The sequence below is a fragment of the Oenanthe melanoleuca genome, chromosome 3 (genome assembly GCF_029582105.1).
Source record: "Oenanthe melanoleuca isolate GR-GAL-2019-014 chromosome 3, OMel1.0, whole genome shotgun sequence".
Lineage (NCBI taxonomy): Eukaryota > Metazoa > Chordata > Aves > Passeriformes > Muscicapidae > Oenanthe > Oenanthe melanoleuca.
Genome location: NC_079336.1, coordinates 42079095 through 42091752, shown reverse-complemented (window position 1 = coordinate 42091752; position 12658 = coordinate 42079095). Strand labels below are relative to the sequence as shown.

At 42.9% G+C, this 12658-nt stretch overlaps 1 protein-coding gene across 1 annotated transcript; it reads right to left on the bottom strand.

Moving 5' to 3' along the window:
- Nucleotides 1-2742: 2742 nt before the first annotated feature.
- Nucleotides 2743-7036, bottom strand: MTRES1 (mitochondrial transcription rescue factor 1). The gene is made up of 4 exons (XM_056488227.1): nt 6929-7036; nt 5163-5595; nt 4264-4336; nt 2743-3257 (listed from the first exon to the last, which is right to left on the bottom strand). Exons 2-4 carry the CDS (start codon nt 5585-5587, stop codon nt 3081-3083), a joined length of 675 nt encoding a protein of 224 aa, XP_056344202.1. The 5' UTR covers nt 5588-5595; nt 6929-7036; the 3' UTR covers nt 2743-3080.
- Between the last annotated feature and the right edge of the window lie 5622 nt (nt 7037-12658).

Sequence of the window (12658 nt, the reverse complement as noted above, 5' to 3'; positions counted from 1 at the left end):
ATCCATACCTTATCTATTCCCAAGCCCCAGATCATTCCTGACATTTTAGGTAGGGTGTTCCTCTGGTCCTGCATGCTCTGGTGCAAGCTACTACTGCTGGAGATGACAGGTGGTGTGCACATGCTGACAAGCATTTGACAGGTTGCTGACCAGCAGCTGGAGCTCACTGACATATTACAACACACCTCTCTGCTTGTTTCTCTCTGCATCCCTGGCAGCCACTGAGAATAGCAAGAATAAGTGGAATTGGGAAACAGAGGATGCATCTCATTTATTTCCATAGCAGCTGGTGCAAGCTCCAAGAGTGTTGACAGCAATGCCCACAATGAAAGTACACCCTGCTCCCTTCCTCCAGGTGCTGCTCTGCAGAGTCCCTTCACTTCTGCAGAGTAAGGATCACCAAAATCCCCTTAAGAGGACACTCCAGGATTGTGTCCTCTTAAGAACCATTTTTTTAAAGGTCATTATACCTGTAAATCAACAGACATGTATCTGCATCTTTAAACATCTACACACTCAGGAAAAAAAATCAAGCAAAAAAAAAAAGAAAAACCAAACCCCAACCAAATTAAAAACAAAACAGAAAATAAACAAACAAACAAACAAAAACCAAACCCACAAAACAAAAACAGCGCACATTTTAACTATGCCTGAAGAAAGCGAGAAACTTTTAAATCCTTCACTCAGCAGCCATCACTTTGAAGCTATGGAGAGGTACACTCTGCTTGAACACAGCTATTGAGTAGCTGTTGAAATGAAAGAAAAACTGTCAGGAGATATACCCTTGCTGCCTCTTCAGAGCTATCTCTGTCCTTCTGGGCTCCCCAGACTAGGCTGGGAGCAGACCCAGTCTGGATGAACAATAGCCACCTGCCCCTACTGGCCATCTTTCCTGCAGACACACATCTGTCTAAACATACAGACAGTAAAAAATCTGCATGCTTCACAGTTCATCCAACAAGTTGTGTTGGAGGAAGCACATGCTTAACATCTCCAGTGCAAGTGGTTATTCCTGAGATGCCTGTCCTAAGTGACAGTATTTTCCTAAATTAATAGACATGAGCTTCTCACCCAGGTATGGTCTGACCTTTACTCAGCTCCTTACGACACCTATTAAATATTCACCTAAATGCCACAATGAAATTAACACATGACAATCTCAGATTTCATCTTCCTCTGCATGGTTGGTTAAACAAAAAATCAACACATAGCTCCTCACTGATCCATCTTCTCCATGAGAGCAGAGTATCACTGCCGTGATTTACTCATAACTTCCTAACACACCTGGTGAAAAGACTGGCCTGGCCGAACAGAGAGCTTTGGCTGGAACTCAGGAATAAAGGGAGTTTATGACCTCTGGAAGAAGTGGTAGGCAACTCAGGAGGACTACAGGGATGCTATGAGGTTATGCAAAGAGAAAAGTGGAAGAAACTGGAACTTAACCTGGCTGCTGTCATAAAATATAACTTAAAATGTTTCTATAAATATATTAGCAACAAAAAGTTGGCTAAGAAGAATCTGCATAATTTATTGGATGGGTGGGGGGAAACTGACGAAGAAGGTTGAAGTACTTAATGCCTTCTTTGCTTCAGTCTCTAATAGTAAGAACAGTTGTTCTGCAGGCACTTAGACCCCTGAGCTGGACAACAGGGAGAAGAATGTTGCCCCCATAATCCAAGGGGAAATGGTCAGTGACCTACTGTACCATTATGGCACAAGTCTATGGTGCTGAATGGCATCTGCCCAGCTGTACTCAGGGAGCTGGTGGAGGAGCTCACTGAGCCACTTTCTGTCATTTACCCACATCCTGCCTCACCACAGAGGCTCCAGGCCACTGGAGGTCAGCCAGTGCAATGCCCATTTACAAGAAGGGTTGGAAGGAGGATCTGGGAAACTACAACCTGTCAGCCTGACCTCAGTGCTGGGGAAGGTGATGGAGCAGATAATCTCGAGTGCAGTGTATGGCATGCGCAGCACAAGCAGGGGACTGGGCCCAGCCAACATGGCTTTGTGAAAAGAAGACCCTGCTTGACCAACCTGATCTCCATCTGTGATAAAGCAGATCCTTAATGAATGAGAAAAAGGCTGTGGATGTTGTCTACCTGGACTTTAGTAAAGCTTTTGACAACATTTTGCCCAGCATTCTCCTTGAGAAACTGTCTGCTTATGGCTTGGACAGGTACATTGTTCACTGGGTAAAAACCTGTCTGTGTGGCTAGGCCCAGAGGGTGTGATGGGGAATGGGAATGGTCTCTTCTCTCAGACAAGTGATTTGACAAGAAGAAACAGCCTCAAGTTGCACCAGGTGAATTTTAGATTGGATATTAGAAAAGATTTCTTCTCCAAAAGGGTTGTCAAGCATTGGAACAGGCTGCCCAAGGAAGCGGTGGAGTCACCATCCCTGGAAGCATTTAAATGGCATATAGATGTGGCATTTAGAGACATGATTTACTCATGGGCTTGGCAGTGCTGGGTTAATAGCTGGACTCAATAATCTTGTCTTTCCAACATAAACTATTCTGATTTTATGATCCTCTGTCACCATTAAGTTTTCCTGCTTAGAAATATGCCACTGCAATCAGTATCCTGCTGTATTCTTGGTATAGCAGCAGCATATGTAAACATAGAGTTGGTACTGTTAACCTTTAATTAAGATTAAATAATGAAAAAGAAAGCAATTTTATATGATTGAGGGCTTGAGCCCTAACTATTTCATGAATACAGAGAAAACAAAGAAAGCCATTCTGTTTAACATGATGTCAGCTTTAATGTAACTTTTCTGATTAACAAAATTAGCAATTAAATAGTGATCAGATCAGTCTTTATTGGTTCATTATTTATAAGAAACTTCCTGGAAATACAGGTGTTGGATCTTTTAACTTACAGTACCACAAAACAAAGCTACCAGCAGAAAGTGACAGGCCTTATTGCATGATTATTGATGTACGCAGCAGAGCGAGATAACATTCTGACATAAGCCCTTAAAAAAGGGTACTGTAATTTTGTTCAACCAAAATTCATATTTAACACAAAAATATGTTTTTCTGCAAAAATCTTATGCTGCCCCATGCAACCCCTTTTTACTTAAGCACATCCTGTTTGGGCACTTTTAAGTTTTTCCAACGTCTCAAAATGACTTTGTATTTTTCACTTTCAGTTTTGTCAGATAATTTTTTTAAGACTACCCGCATAACTACAGCAGCTCCTGTTTCTTTATCTTCACCTATTATGAGATCCAGTGTGTCACCAAGTTTCACCTGGAAACAGAAAGAGAAGATGAGCGATTATAAACATTCCCTGGGAAAAACAAATTCCCGCAATCTTCCTTTCTCTATATTTTTATCTCACAGGAGAGGAGGAAGGCAGCCAATACCAGACCTATTATAGATCCTCCAGCTATGAACTTCTAGGAAAGCCGTGGCAATACGCAATTACATCTCATGACCTTACTTGCTTCACCCTCCGTGTTATACAACTAGCACCTAACTCTGTGAAAAACGTTTCATGTGTCTTTTCCTCCTGAAGTGTGCTTCCCACAATCTTCTTCTGTCAACACAGACACAAACAGCAAAATCCGAAGTTTTTCCTCGTGTCTTTAAAACAGTTTAAAGTGTTTCAAAGAACAGAGTGCTCAGCAGCTGCCTGTGCTCCTCTCAAAGGTCACAGAAGCAGGACTCCTCCCATAAACCAGTCTTAGCTCCATGGGATCAGGAACCAACACTTCTCATCATATTGTCCTTTGATGACAGTAGCCACCACCAAGGATCACCCTCACATAAAGAAAGGGTTGGGAGAAGTACATGTCTGGTGACCCTTTTGGCTCTCTCCTAACTGTGGTCCTCTGTGCTCTATTACAGGTACAACAACCTTCCCTCAGTACCCCAGTTCCAACCCCTTTCTATCATCAAACTTCCTCTTTTTCTTTAATCATTTGCCTGCTCCACCAATATCCCAGATTTAATCATTCCTTCTCCATCAACCGCACATACTGATACCATCACTTCCTTCAGCAACTTAAAATGTTCTGCCTTGCTGCCTTCTCCTGACATTCAGGCTTAGATTTGATTCTCCAACCACACAAGTTTCCTATCTGCCTTAGGAATAAAGTTTTACCCAGGGAGCCATGGTCACACCATCCCCCCCAGGTGGAAGTGGTGTTAGCAATGCTGTGCATTCACCTTTGCAGTGATCTAGAGGGAGAAGATCATGCCTTAGCTATTCTCTTGTATTATATAAAAAAAAAATTAAATTAAAAAGTCTTACAGTTCTACTTTTCTTCCATAGTTTTTCTCCATTCAGCCTGAGTTCATTATTGTAGAATGCATCTTCTACTTTACTGAAGAAAAATAAGGTTTTATTGCAGTTACACAGTGCAGCAAACCAAATGCAATTGTCTCTTAGCAGAAACACAACACCACCATTCATGGGCAAGGCACATTTCTACAACTCTAATTTGTGTGTAAAGGATACCTTCACTTAAGGTCAGGACTTGAACTGGAAGTAAAGAAAAGGGCTTTCACAGATATTAATTAAATAATAGCATATAGTTGCTCTGTGCCAGAAAAGTTGTTTTTAGAGATCTGTCCACTGAATAATGTCCCCCTATGAATAATGTCCCCTTTTCTGCACCAACCAGTTTAATAATTTGTTAGTGATCAAGTTATACTAATATTGTGTTCTAAGAACATAGTAATATCAGACTTCTGCAGGTTGCATTAGATCAAGCACTGTGATACATTTACAGACTGCACATTTACCTGGTGGAACTGTGAATATATTTACCATCCCCTATTTCTCCATTCATTAAATAGTGCATTACTTTACTCCCTCAATCTCAAATAGACCTTCTCGTATTACACAGCATAGTATTTTGCATTTTCTTCATTTTAAAGAAATAGTAAGTGACACAAAATGCCTCCTCAGCAATCTTATAAGTACTGCAGACAGGGAAAAGCAAGATTAGGCTGTTTCAAGGGAGGTAGGGTGAAATAAACACAAACATCCATACATCCAAAACATATATTTAGACAGTCAAAAATGCTACACCAAAAAAAAACCAACCCCACAAATACAGAGTTATTCCAGCAATAAAATGTTATCAAAAGTCAAATTTTAAAGGCATGACATCTTTCTCACTAGCAAGTTGTTTCTTCTGTACTTACTTTCTTGCCATGTCCAGACCAGCTTTCAATATCACGTCATATCGAAGAGACTGCACTACTTTTTCAAGATCCTTGTAATCTTTTATTACGTTGGGGTCATTTTCAAATTCATCTTCCAAAATACTTTCATCTTCATCCTCTTCTTCCTCCTCTTCTTGTACGCTTTGTCTGCTCCTTTTAGAGCTTTTGCTGCTTTTGCTCCGCAGAGAAAGTACTGAGATATACTCTGGAGAGAGTCTTAGTCCACTGAGTCTGACTGGGGAAAAACTAAAACATCTTCTGTAGTTTACTGTGCTTGCTTGACAGCTACAGAATAAGCTTCTCCTCCAAGTGGGATAAAGTTTATTTGAGGGAAATTTCTCCCACAGTCCGAACCAGACATTTAGTTTTCTGAAAGTGCTGATGGGGAGCCTGAAGCCAGTCATAGCATAACCTAAAATAAAACAAACATTCATATGTAAGAATGAGCAACTGCCATGAGGGATTGCAAGGATTTCTCCACATATGGCATAACAGTTACTAGAAAAAGGTGAGTATCCAGTTCCCCATAAAGCATCACCTGGAAGCAAAAGGCTTTAGGTGGCTTTATGATGTGACTTTCTCATACACTGGCCTACACTGCAAAGAGCTAAGACACCAGATGAGAAACAAACACAGAAAAGCCCAGCAGAATACGTTTGTAATTCCTTTTCTGGTGTTCAACATTAACTGTCCAACACATTTGTGGCACTTTGCTCCCTACATCTGAAATACAATGCACAAAATACACAGAAACGCCGCTATCTGTGTCATAAACAGCACAGGGAGATCTCTATTTATCATGAGTCATTGTCAATACAAGCAAGTCGCTGAACACTGCAAGCAAGCAAATGCAGAAAGCCGAAAGCTGCTTAACCTCAGTTTCTGCTTGGACCACAACACTCCTGCGTGGCAAAACGCTGCACAACGTCCCCCCCTGTTCCTCCGAATGGGAACTGGCGCCGTGGCAGCGCTCGGGAGAAAGAGCAGGGCTCTGTGTGCCCCAGGCGTGACACCAGCGGTGGCACCGGCAGCAGCAGCCTCTCTCTAACCTGGGACAAATAGGTGGAAACACCCCAGATGTATTTCAACGCTCTCAGAAAGTGATTTACAGTCCCTCCTAGCCTGGCTTTCACCGTGATCTTACACCCACGGAAACACGTGTTTCCATGTGAAATTAGCGTTTGGTTCCCCGCACCCAAGTGACCCCTGCCGAAATATGAAATGAGGCGCTATTTGTGCTGAGAAAAAAACCCTGGTCAATGAGGGCAATTACCGGCCAAATAAAAATAATCACACCTCCCCTGGCTTTTTTTTGTATCTAAATATGTGACCTTAAAATATATGACATATAGTTTGAATTGTAGGACGGTAGAGCGATCTCAGAAGACACAGGCCTCTCCTCAGTTCGGGGGCAAATTTGAACAGTTATTTGAACGTGCAAACAAATATTTTTGCTTCTTTTTAGCGCTCGACCTTAGTCTGCTCGGCGCTGGCCAGGGGCACGGGGTGCCAGGAGGGCCGTGAGCCCTGCCCGCCCGGCTGGAGCCCTCGGCCGGGCCCGGCCCTGACCCGCCGCAGGGGCGCTGGGCACCGGGCGGGCCCCGCCTTCCCTGGCGGCTGCCCCGGGAGGCCGCACGGGCCCGTTCGCCGCCTCCCCGCCGCCGCCGCGACCCGGCCCCGCCACCTCGGAGCCCGGCCCGGTCCGGCCCGGCCCGCCGGAGGGGCGCCCCGCGGCGCGGCGTTACCTGAGAGCCGCGGGCGCCTCGGCCCGGCCGCGCTGCCGTCCCCGCGCCGCCGCTCGCCGCCGGAGGCGGAGCCGCAGCCGCCGCAGCCCCGCTCGGCGCCCTCTGCCGGGACCAGGGCGCGGCGGAGCGGGGCGGGACGGGCCGGGCTCGGCCGGGAGCCGAGGCGCCTCTCGCAGAATCACGGAGTGGGCAAGGTTGGAAGGCGCCACACGGGGAATCTGGTCCAACCTCCCTGCTCAACAGGGCCATCCCACAGCACAAGGCGCAGGATTGTGTCCACGCAGTTGAGTATCTCCAATGAAGGAGACTCCACAAGCTCTCCGAGCAGTAAAGTTCCTCCTCATGTTCCGGTGAAACTTCCTGTGCATCATTTTCGGCCTAATGGTTGGCACCGCCGAGAAAAGCCTGGCTCCATCCTCTTGGCGTCATGCCCGTGGATGCTCGGGGCTGCCTCTCGCCTTGTGCACGCTGTGCCCGCCGGAGGGAGGGGGAGAGCAGGAGGGCACAGGCTGCAGCAGGTATCCTGCCCATCCATCCCTGCTCTGCCAGCCGGGGGTTCCGCGGGAGGAGCCCTCTGTGCCGGGCCAGCCTCTGCCTTCCTCTGCTGGAAGACTGGTCCAGACACCGCTGGTCTCCCGCCCCACCGAGGTATGCTGCAGCCCGTTCCCTCTATAGTTTTCTCGGCTTTCTAGAGAAGTTTTTTCTGTGTCTTCAGCTAAACATTAAAACATTAAAAACTCTCACTGGGGAAATCACTCCAGCAGATAGGCAGGTTTCCAACCACAGATTGATTTGGAGAGCTTGACCATAACAATCTAATCCAAGCCCCTCTGTGGCCTACATTTCCACCATGACAATCTAATCCAAGTCCCTCTGTGGCCTACATTTCCCCTTATCTTTCCTACTTCCCTTCACATTGCATGTCCCTCTTTTACTCCACATCTCCATTACTGGTGGTAATTCATAATTCCTTCTCTTTGGAACTCAGAAACTAGGAGAGGTCCATGTCCTCTTCTGCCTTCTCCCAGATTTCTCAATACTGTGCACCAGTCTCTTGGTGCTTCTGAATACTCCAGTTTCTCAGCATTTGAGGGATCCTCTGCATCCGTACAGAACAGGCATGGAATGCAACCAGATTGGTAGCATCCTGCCCTGATGTAAGTGGCTGCACAAGGTTCAGGGTATGGAAAAGCTCCTCAGCTTTTCAGTTCTGTTTTAAAATGCTGGCCATCTCACCTGACAGAACAGTCGTCCCTTGGAAAAATACTGGCAAATCTGAAAAGTGATATAACTGTGGAACTACTGCTGAACAGCAGCTGTGCAATTAGCATGGGCATTATAAGTTTTTGCTCAATTTTACACCTCTATAAACTTCATCGTAAAATGTTTGAATGGGAGGTTTTATGTCAGGGATATTTGGTAATGGAGCAATCCATAGGCAAAGCTATTCCCCCTCCTTAGAAACTTCACTGGGAAGAAATCTCTGAACACTTTTGTGTCTTCATGTATTTTGAATGCTCCAGTGCCAAATTCTGTGAGATTCTAATCAATTTCAGTTGAGAATATAACCTCTAACTCTTAGCATTCTACCCCTATATATCATAAAATATACAAACATATGTACTGAAGGGGAAAAAAGGTCACAAAGAATAACTTTCTTCCATTCATAGTGGCACATAGTGAGTCAGAACAGAAAATAATGTCAAGAGCAGTGTGGATTCCCTGAGCAGAAATGCTACCTTCTCCAAGGAGGAAAAAAGCCCACAGCCCAAAAAATCCCAACAAAAACCACCTCATGCCTATCTTTCCATGCACTCCATTCTCTTCAAATCTTTTGGAATTTTATTTGTTTCATGTAGGATTAAAGTCATGATCTAACATTGCTAAGAATGAAGTTAAACAAAAATATAAGTATTAGTGTCTTTCTATGTTATTCAGGCATTATACATCCTTATTACACATTCATATTGAACAGCAAGGTAAAGAGTGTGCCTGAAGTCACCCCATCTTTTTTATTTTAAAATCTGATGATATAGTGGCATCTTGCAGAAGCAGAAATTAATCAGATGCAGAGGAAATGTGACTTGGCTGTCATGAATAGGCATCACTAGTCTGATTTATCTCATCATTTCGCAACCCCAAACAGAGACATCACCTCTGCCACACTTGCTCAATTTCCTAGTCCAGCTATGAGGGCAACTGTTCCAGTTGTACTAGTTGGAAGGTACATTGTGTTATTATTACATCTCAGTCATGAAAGCAGATGCTTACCAAGGTTTTTTGGGATTCCCCCCCCTCCCCCCCAGGATTCTCTCAACCTGGGACTGTAGAACTTCAACATCTTCCAGATCTTCTTGTCAGACTTTCTCTTTGCCACAGAGTGGAAGGGCCATGAAAGCTCTTGGACAAGATTTGTACTACAGTTATGTGAGTGCTTGGGAACTCCCAGCCGGGGTCAGTATATGCATTTTTTTAATTAAAAAAAAGTGCAAAAATGAAGTTAAGAATTATTAATCCTGCTTTAATTCTATGGAACCATAATTATAACCAAAATGTTCTGAGGTGGTGAAGACCTCAGTGTAATTTTTCTCTTCTCCCTGTTTACCATTAGATGGCAGCGAAAAGCTCCTCTCAAAGCTGCCACTGGCTCAGGCTTCCTTCTAAAGACGCTTTGCTCAAGCACAGATCAGTCATGCCTATCTCTGAGCAGTATGTTCTTCAAGCTGCTTTCAAGTGATTTGATTTTATTATTTTTTAATATGACACCTCCACAATCTACAGTCAAAATTTTCAGTTTTGGTAAGAAATAGTGATCATTCATTTCTGGCAGATTCATGGTAGTCTGATTTTTTTTTTTTTTTTTTTAATTAGTCTGATAAAGATGTGTTCTTCTTCCCATGGTTATTCTCATAGAATTGTTTTTGCTTGTTTGTTTGTTTTTTTCAGCGGAGTCATCTCCTTTCTAGGAAGGGTAATTCCTCTCTTGTTTGATTTTCATTTTGTGTATTTCAATATACTCGCTATGCCATTCACTCACAAGGAGATTAGTCTTTTAGGTTTGGTAGCCAAGAGAGAAATTTCTCAGTAGCTTTTGACCTGTATGTTTCAATCTGTAACTGGGAATTCCCTCCCCACAGCCTTAGGGTTCTTGTTGCCTTTGTTTTCCTGCAAGGTCAGTCACTGTCAGTGCTGACACTCATTGCATCTCAAAATAAAGAGCCCCATGCTGCCATTTGAGTGCTGTGAGTAGCTCTGACTGACATTCTGCAATGCACATCTCACCAGATTACTTGTCTCTGCAGATTTAGCTTCAGCACTGTGTTGTAAGACCACACACTTTTTAAGTTACACTGCTTATTTCAAGGTGAAAAGGTGACTGGACAATGTTCTATGCATATTTATGCTGCCTGGCCAAACAGAGTGTTCCCATATGAGCATCACCTTTAAGTTTGTCCATATTCATTTGAATAATGAGCTTCCTGACTACTAATTCGCCTCTTCCAGTGTCACACCTCTTGTAACTGCTTAGATGTTCTTTTTCCTTAGTCCATAGCCTAGACACAATTCCTCTAGCTGGTTACTTGCATTCAATCTGTGACCAAATAATCCTATCATCTCTTTCTCTAAGGTCCCTCTCTGAAATATAACCTTTAATACAGCAGAAGCTCTCTTTCTAGCCTTTCCAGTGCTGCCTTTTCAGTTGACACACTGCTCTAAACTTCCCTTTCTCAAGCATTTGCCACATTATCTACTGTGCTATCTTTTACTATAAAGCATTGTGTTTATTCTCTTTAGCATACCTTTAATGTGTTCAGCACCTATCCCAGTACACTGAGACTTCTGTTTCTCTTTATTTACCAACTCTTTGTGTTGCCATTTCATCTCTTGTGGTAACAACTGATTTATGAACTTCTGCCCATTTTTTCCTGCAGCCACATTGGTACCCTGCACAGAGAATCCTTTTCCAGAAGTGAGCAAGGTTTCACAAAGCACCTTTACTTGCAGTTTACTTATTCTTTGAAAACTCATCTTAGATATTAAAGATGGGTAATTAGGTGAGTAGAGAAGGGTGGATGAGTTTCATGTATTGTTTTGTATTTCTTTAAGTGATGGAGATACAGCCACTTGTTAATGTAGCATTCTCTCTTTTCCCCCACCCTTTTCACTACCTGACTAATTTGGGTTTTGTCTTCCTATTGTCTTCTAAAGTAGGAGGCCACATTGAGCCATAATAAGAAGGAAGATGGAGGTGGATAGTGCAGATTGCTCTGACCAGCACTGAAGAAATTATGTGAGGCCACTCCATCAGTCAGAGCATGGTGAACCACCTAAACCAGAAATACATTGCTGCTTGCCAGTGAAAACTGGTGTGACATCAGTGGTTAAGCAAATGGGAGGAAAACAGTGAGTAACTTCCTTCATCCAGTCTGGTATTAAGTCCAACTGCACCAAGATTAAAAGCTCTGCAGTTTCACTGCTGATTCTTTATTTTCCCAGTTTGGTGAGAGGTTTGCAATGAGATTTGTTTCGTTGTTTCACCCTCACTTTCTTGTTAATTTTTTGGTAGGAAAATTATTGTGCTGTTTCCTAAGAAAGGCTTTGAGACTTTCATTCTGTGGTGACCCATTCAGGTCCTGCTGGTGTTGGTTGCTGCTCTAGGATTTATCTAGCTACACTAACAGTGGGTGGCAAATGCAATAAAAAACAAAACCAGTCAATTAAACATTCATTATTTGAACCTTATTTATTAACCATAAAACAACATAGTCCATGAGCAAATGTTAAGTAGTTTGAATTATTTGTTTACTTCTGTGTTTCCTCTGTTTTCTCCTCAGATCAATGTCTTCAGCTACTGGAAAATAATGTTTTCTTTACTAATTGATAGTAACTAATTCAAGATATACACATACAAGTTTAGCATTATTAATTTCCAGTGGGGAAATTTTAATTGTTCCTCCATCTGTATATAATTAAAGTTTCCTTAAAATAAGCGAACTAAAGTCCCAAACAAAACCACACCAACAATGTTTTGTCTCAGGTTTGCTTTTAAAAGCAGAAAAAAGGCTGAAAAAATAGTTCAGCTTCCAGTGTGACTTAGGGACCAAGTTTTCTTGATTGGCATCTATAAACAGAAAAATTTATGTTTCAATGCACCTTTGAGATGCACACACACAGACACACATAAAAAATAACAATAAAGGTGCAGTAAGGACGGATGGAATGTCAGGGCTGTCCTTCCCTTTCACAATACCTAGCTCCAGAGGTGTAAAAGATGTGTAAATCACATAGTAGGAAGATCTGGGATGATTTATCTCCCTGGGAAGTGTGTCCTTGCAACACTAGCTGTTTAAACTCTGGGTGTTCTCATCTCCGTGTGACCACTCCTTCTCTGCACCTTGCATAATGACACCCTGTGATAAAGTTTTCACCATTTAAAAGATACATGAAGTCTTAAGACTCCTAGTGATACATGATACATGTTTCCTTTCAGCAGTTCATCTTTTCAAATCCTAGACTAGTCCCTTTTTCTATTAGGAAATGGGAAGAAGAGCTGATCTACTTTCCACTCGTTTTAATCCTATTTGTTTTTATTTTGTTTTATGATTTTGTGTCTTTCCATCCAACTTTAGATCTTCCTGTTTATCAGATTTCTCCATGGTTCATTCTCATTAGTTTGTTATCTCTGCCTGTCCCCTACTCAAACTAGAAATTAACAAGAAAAGGGTACAA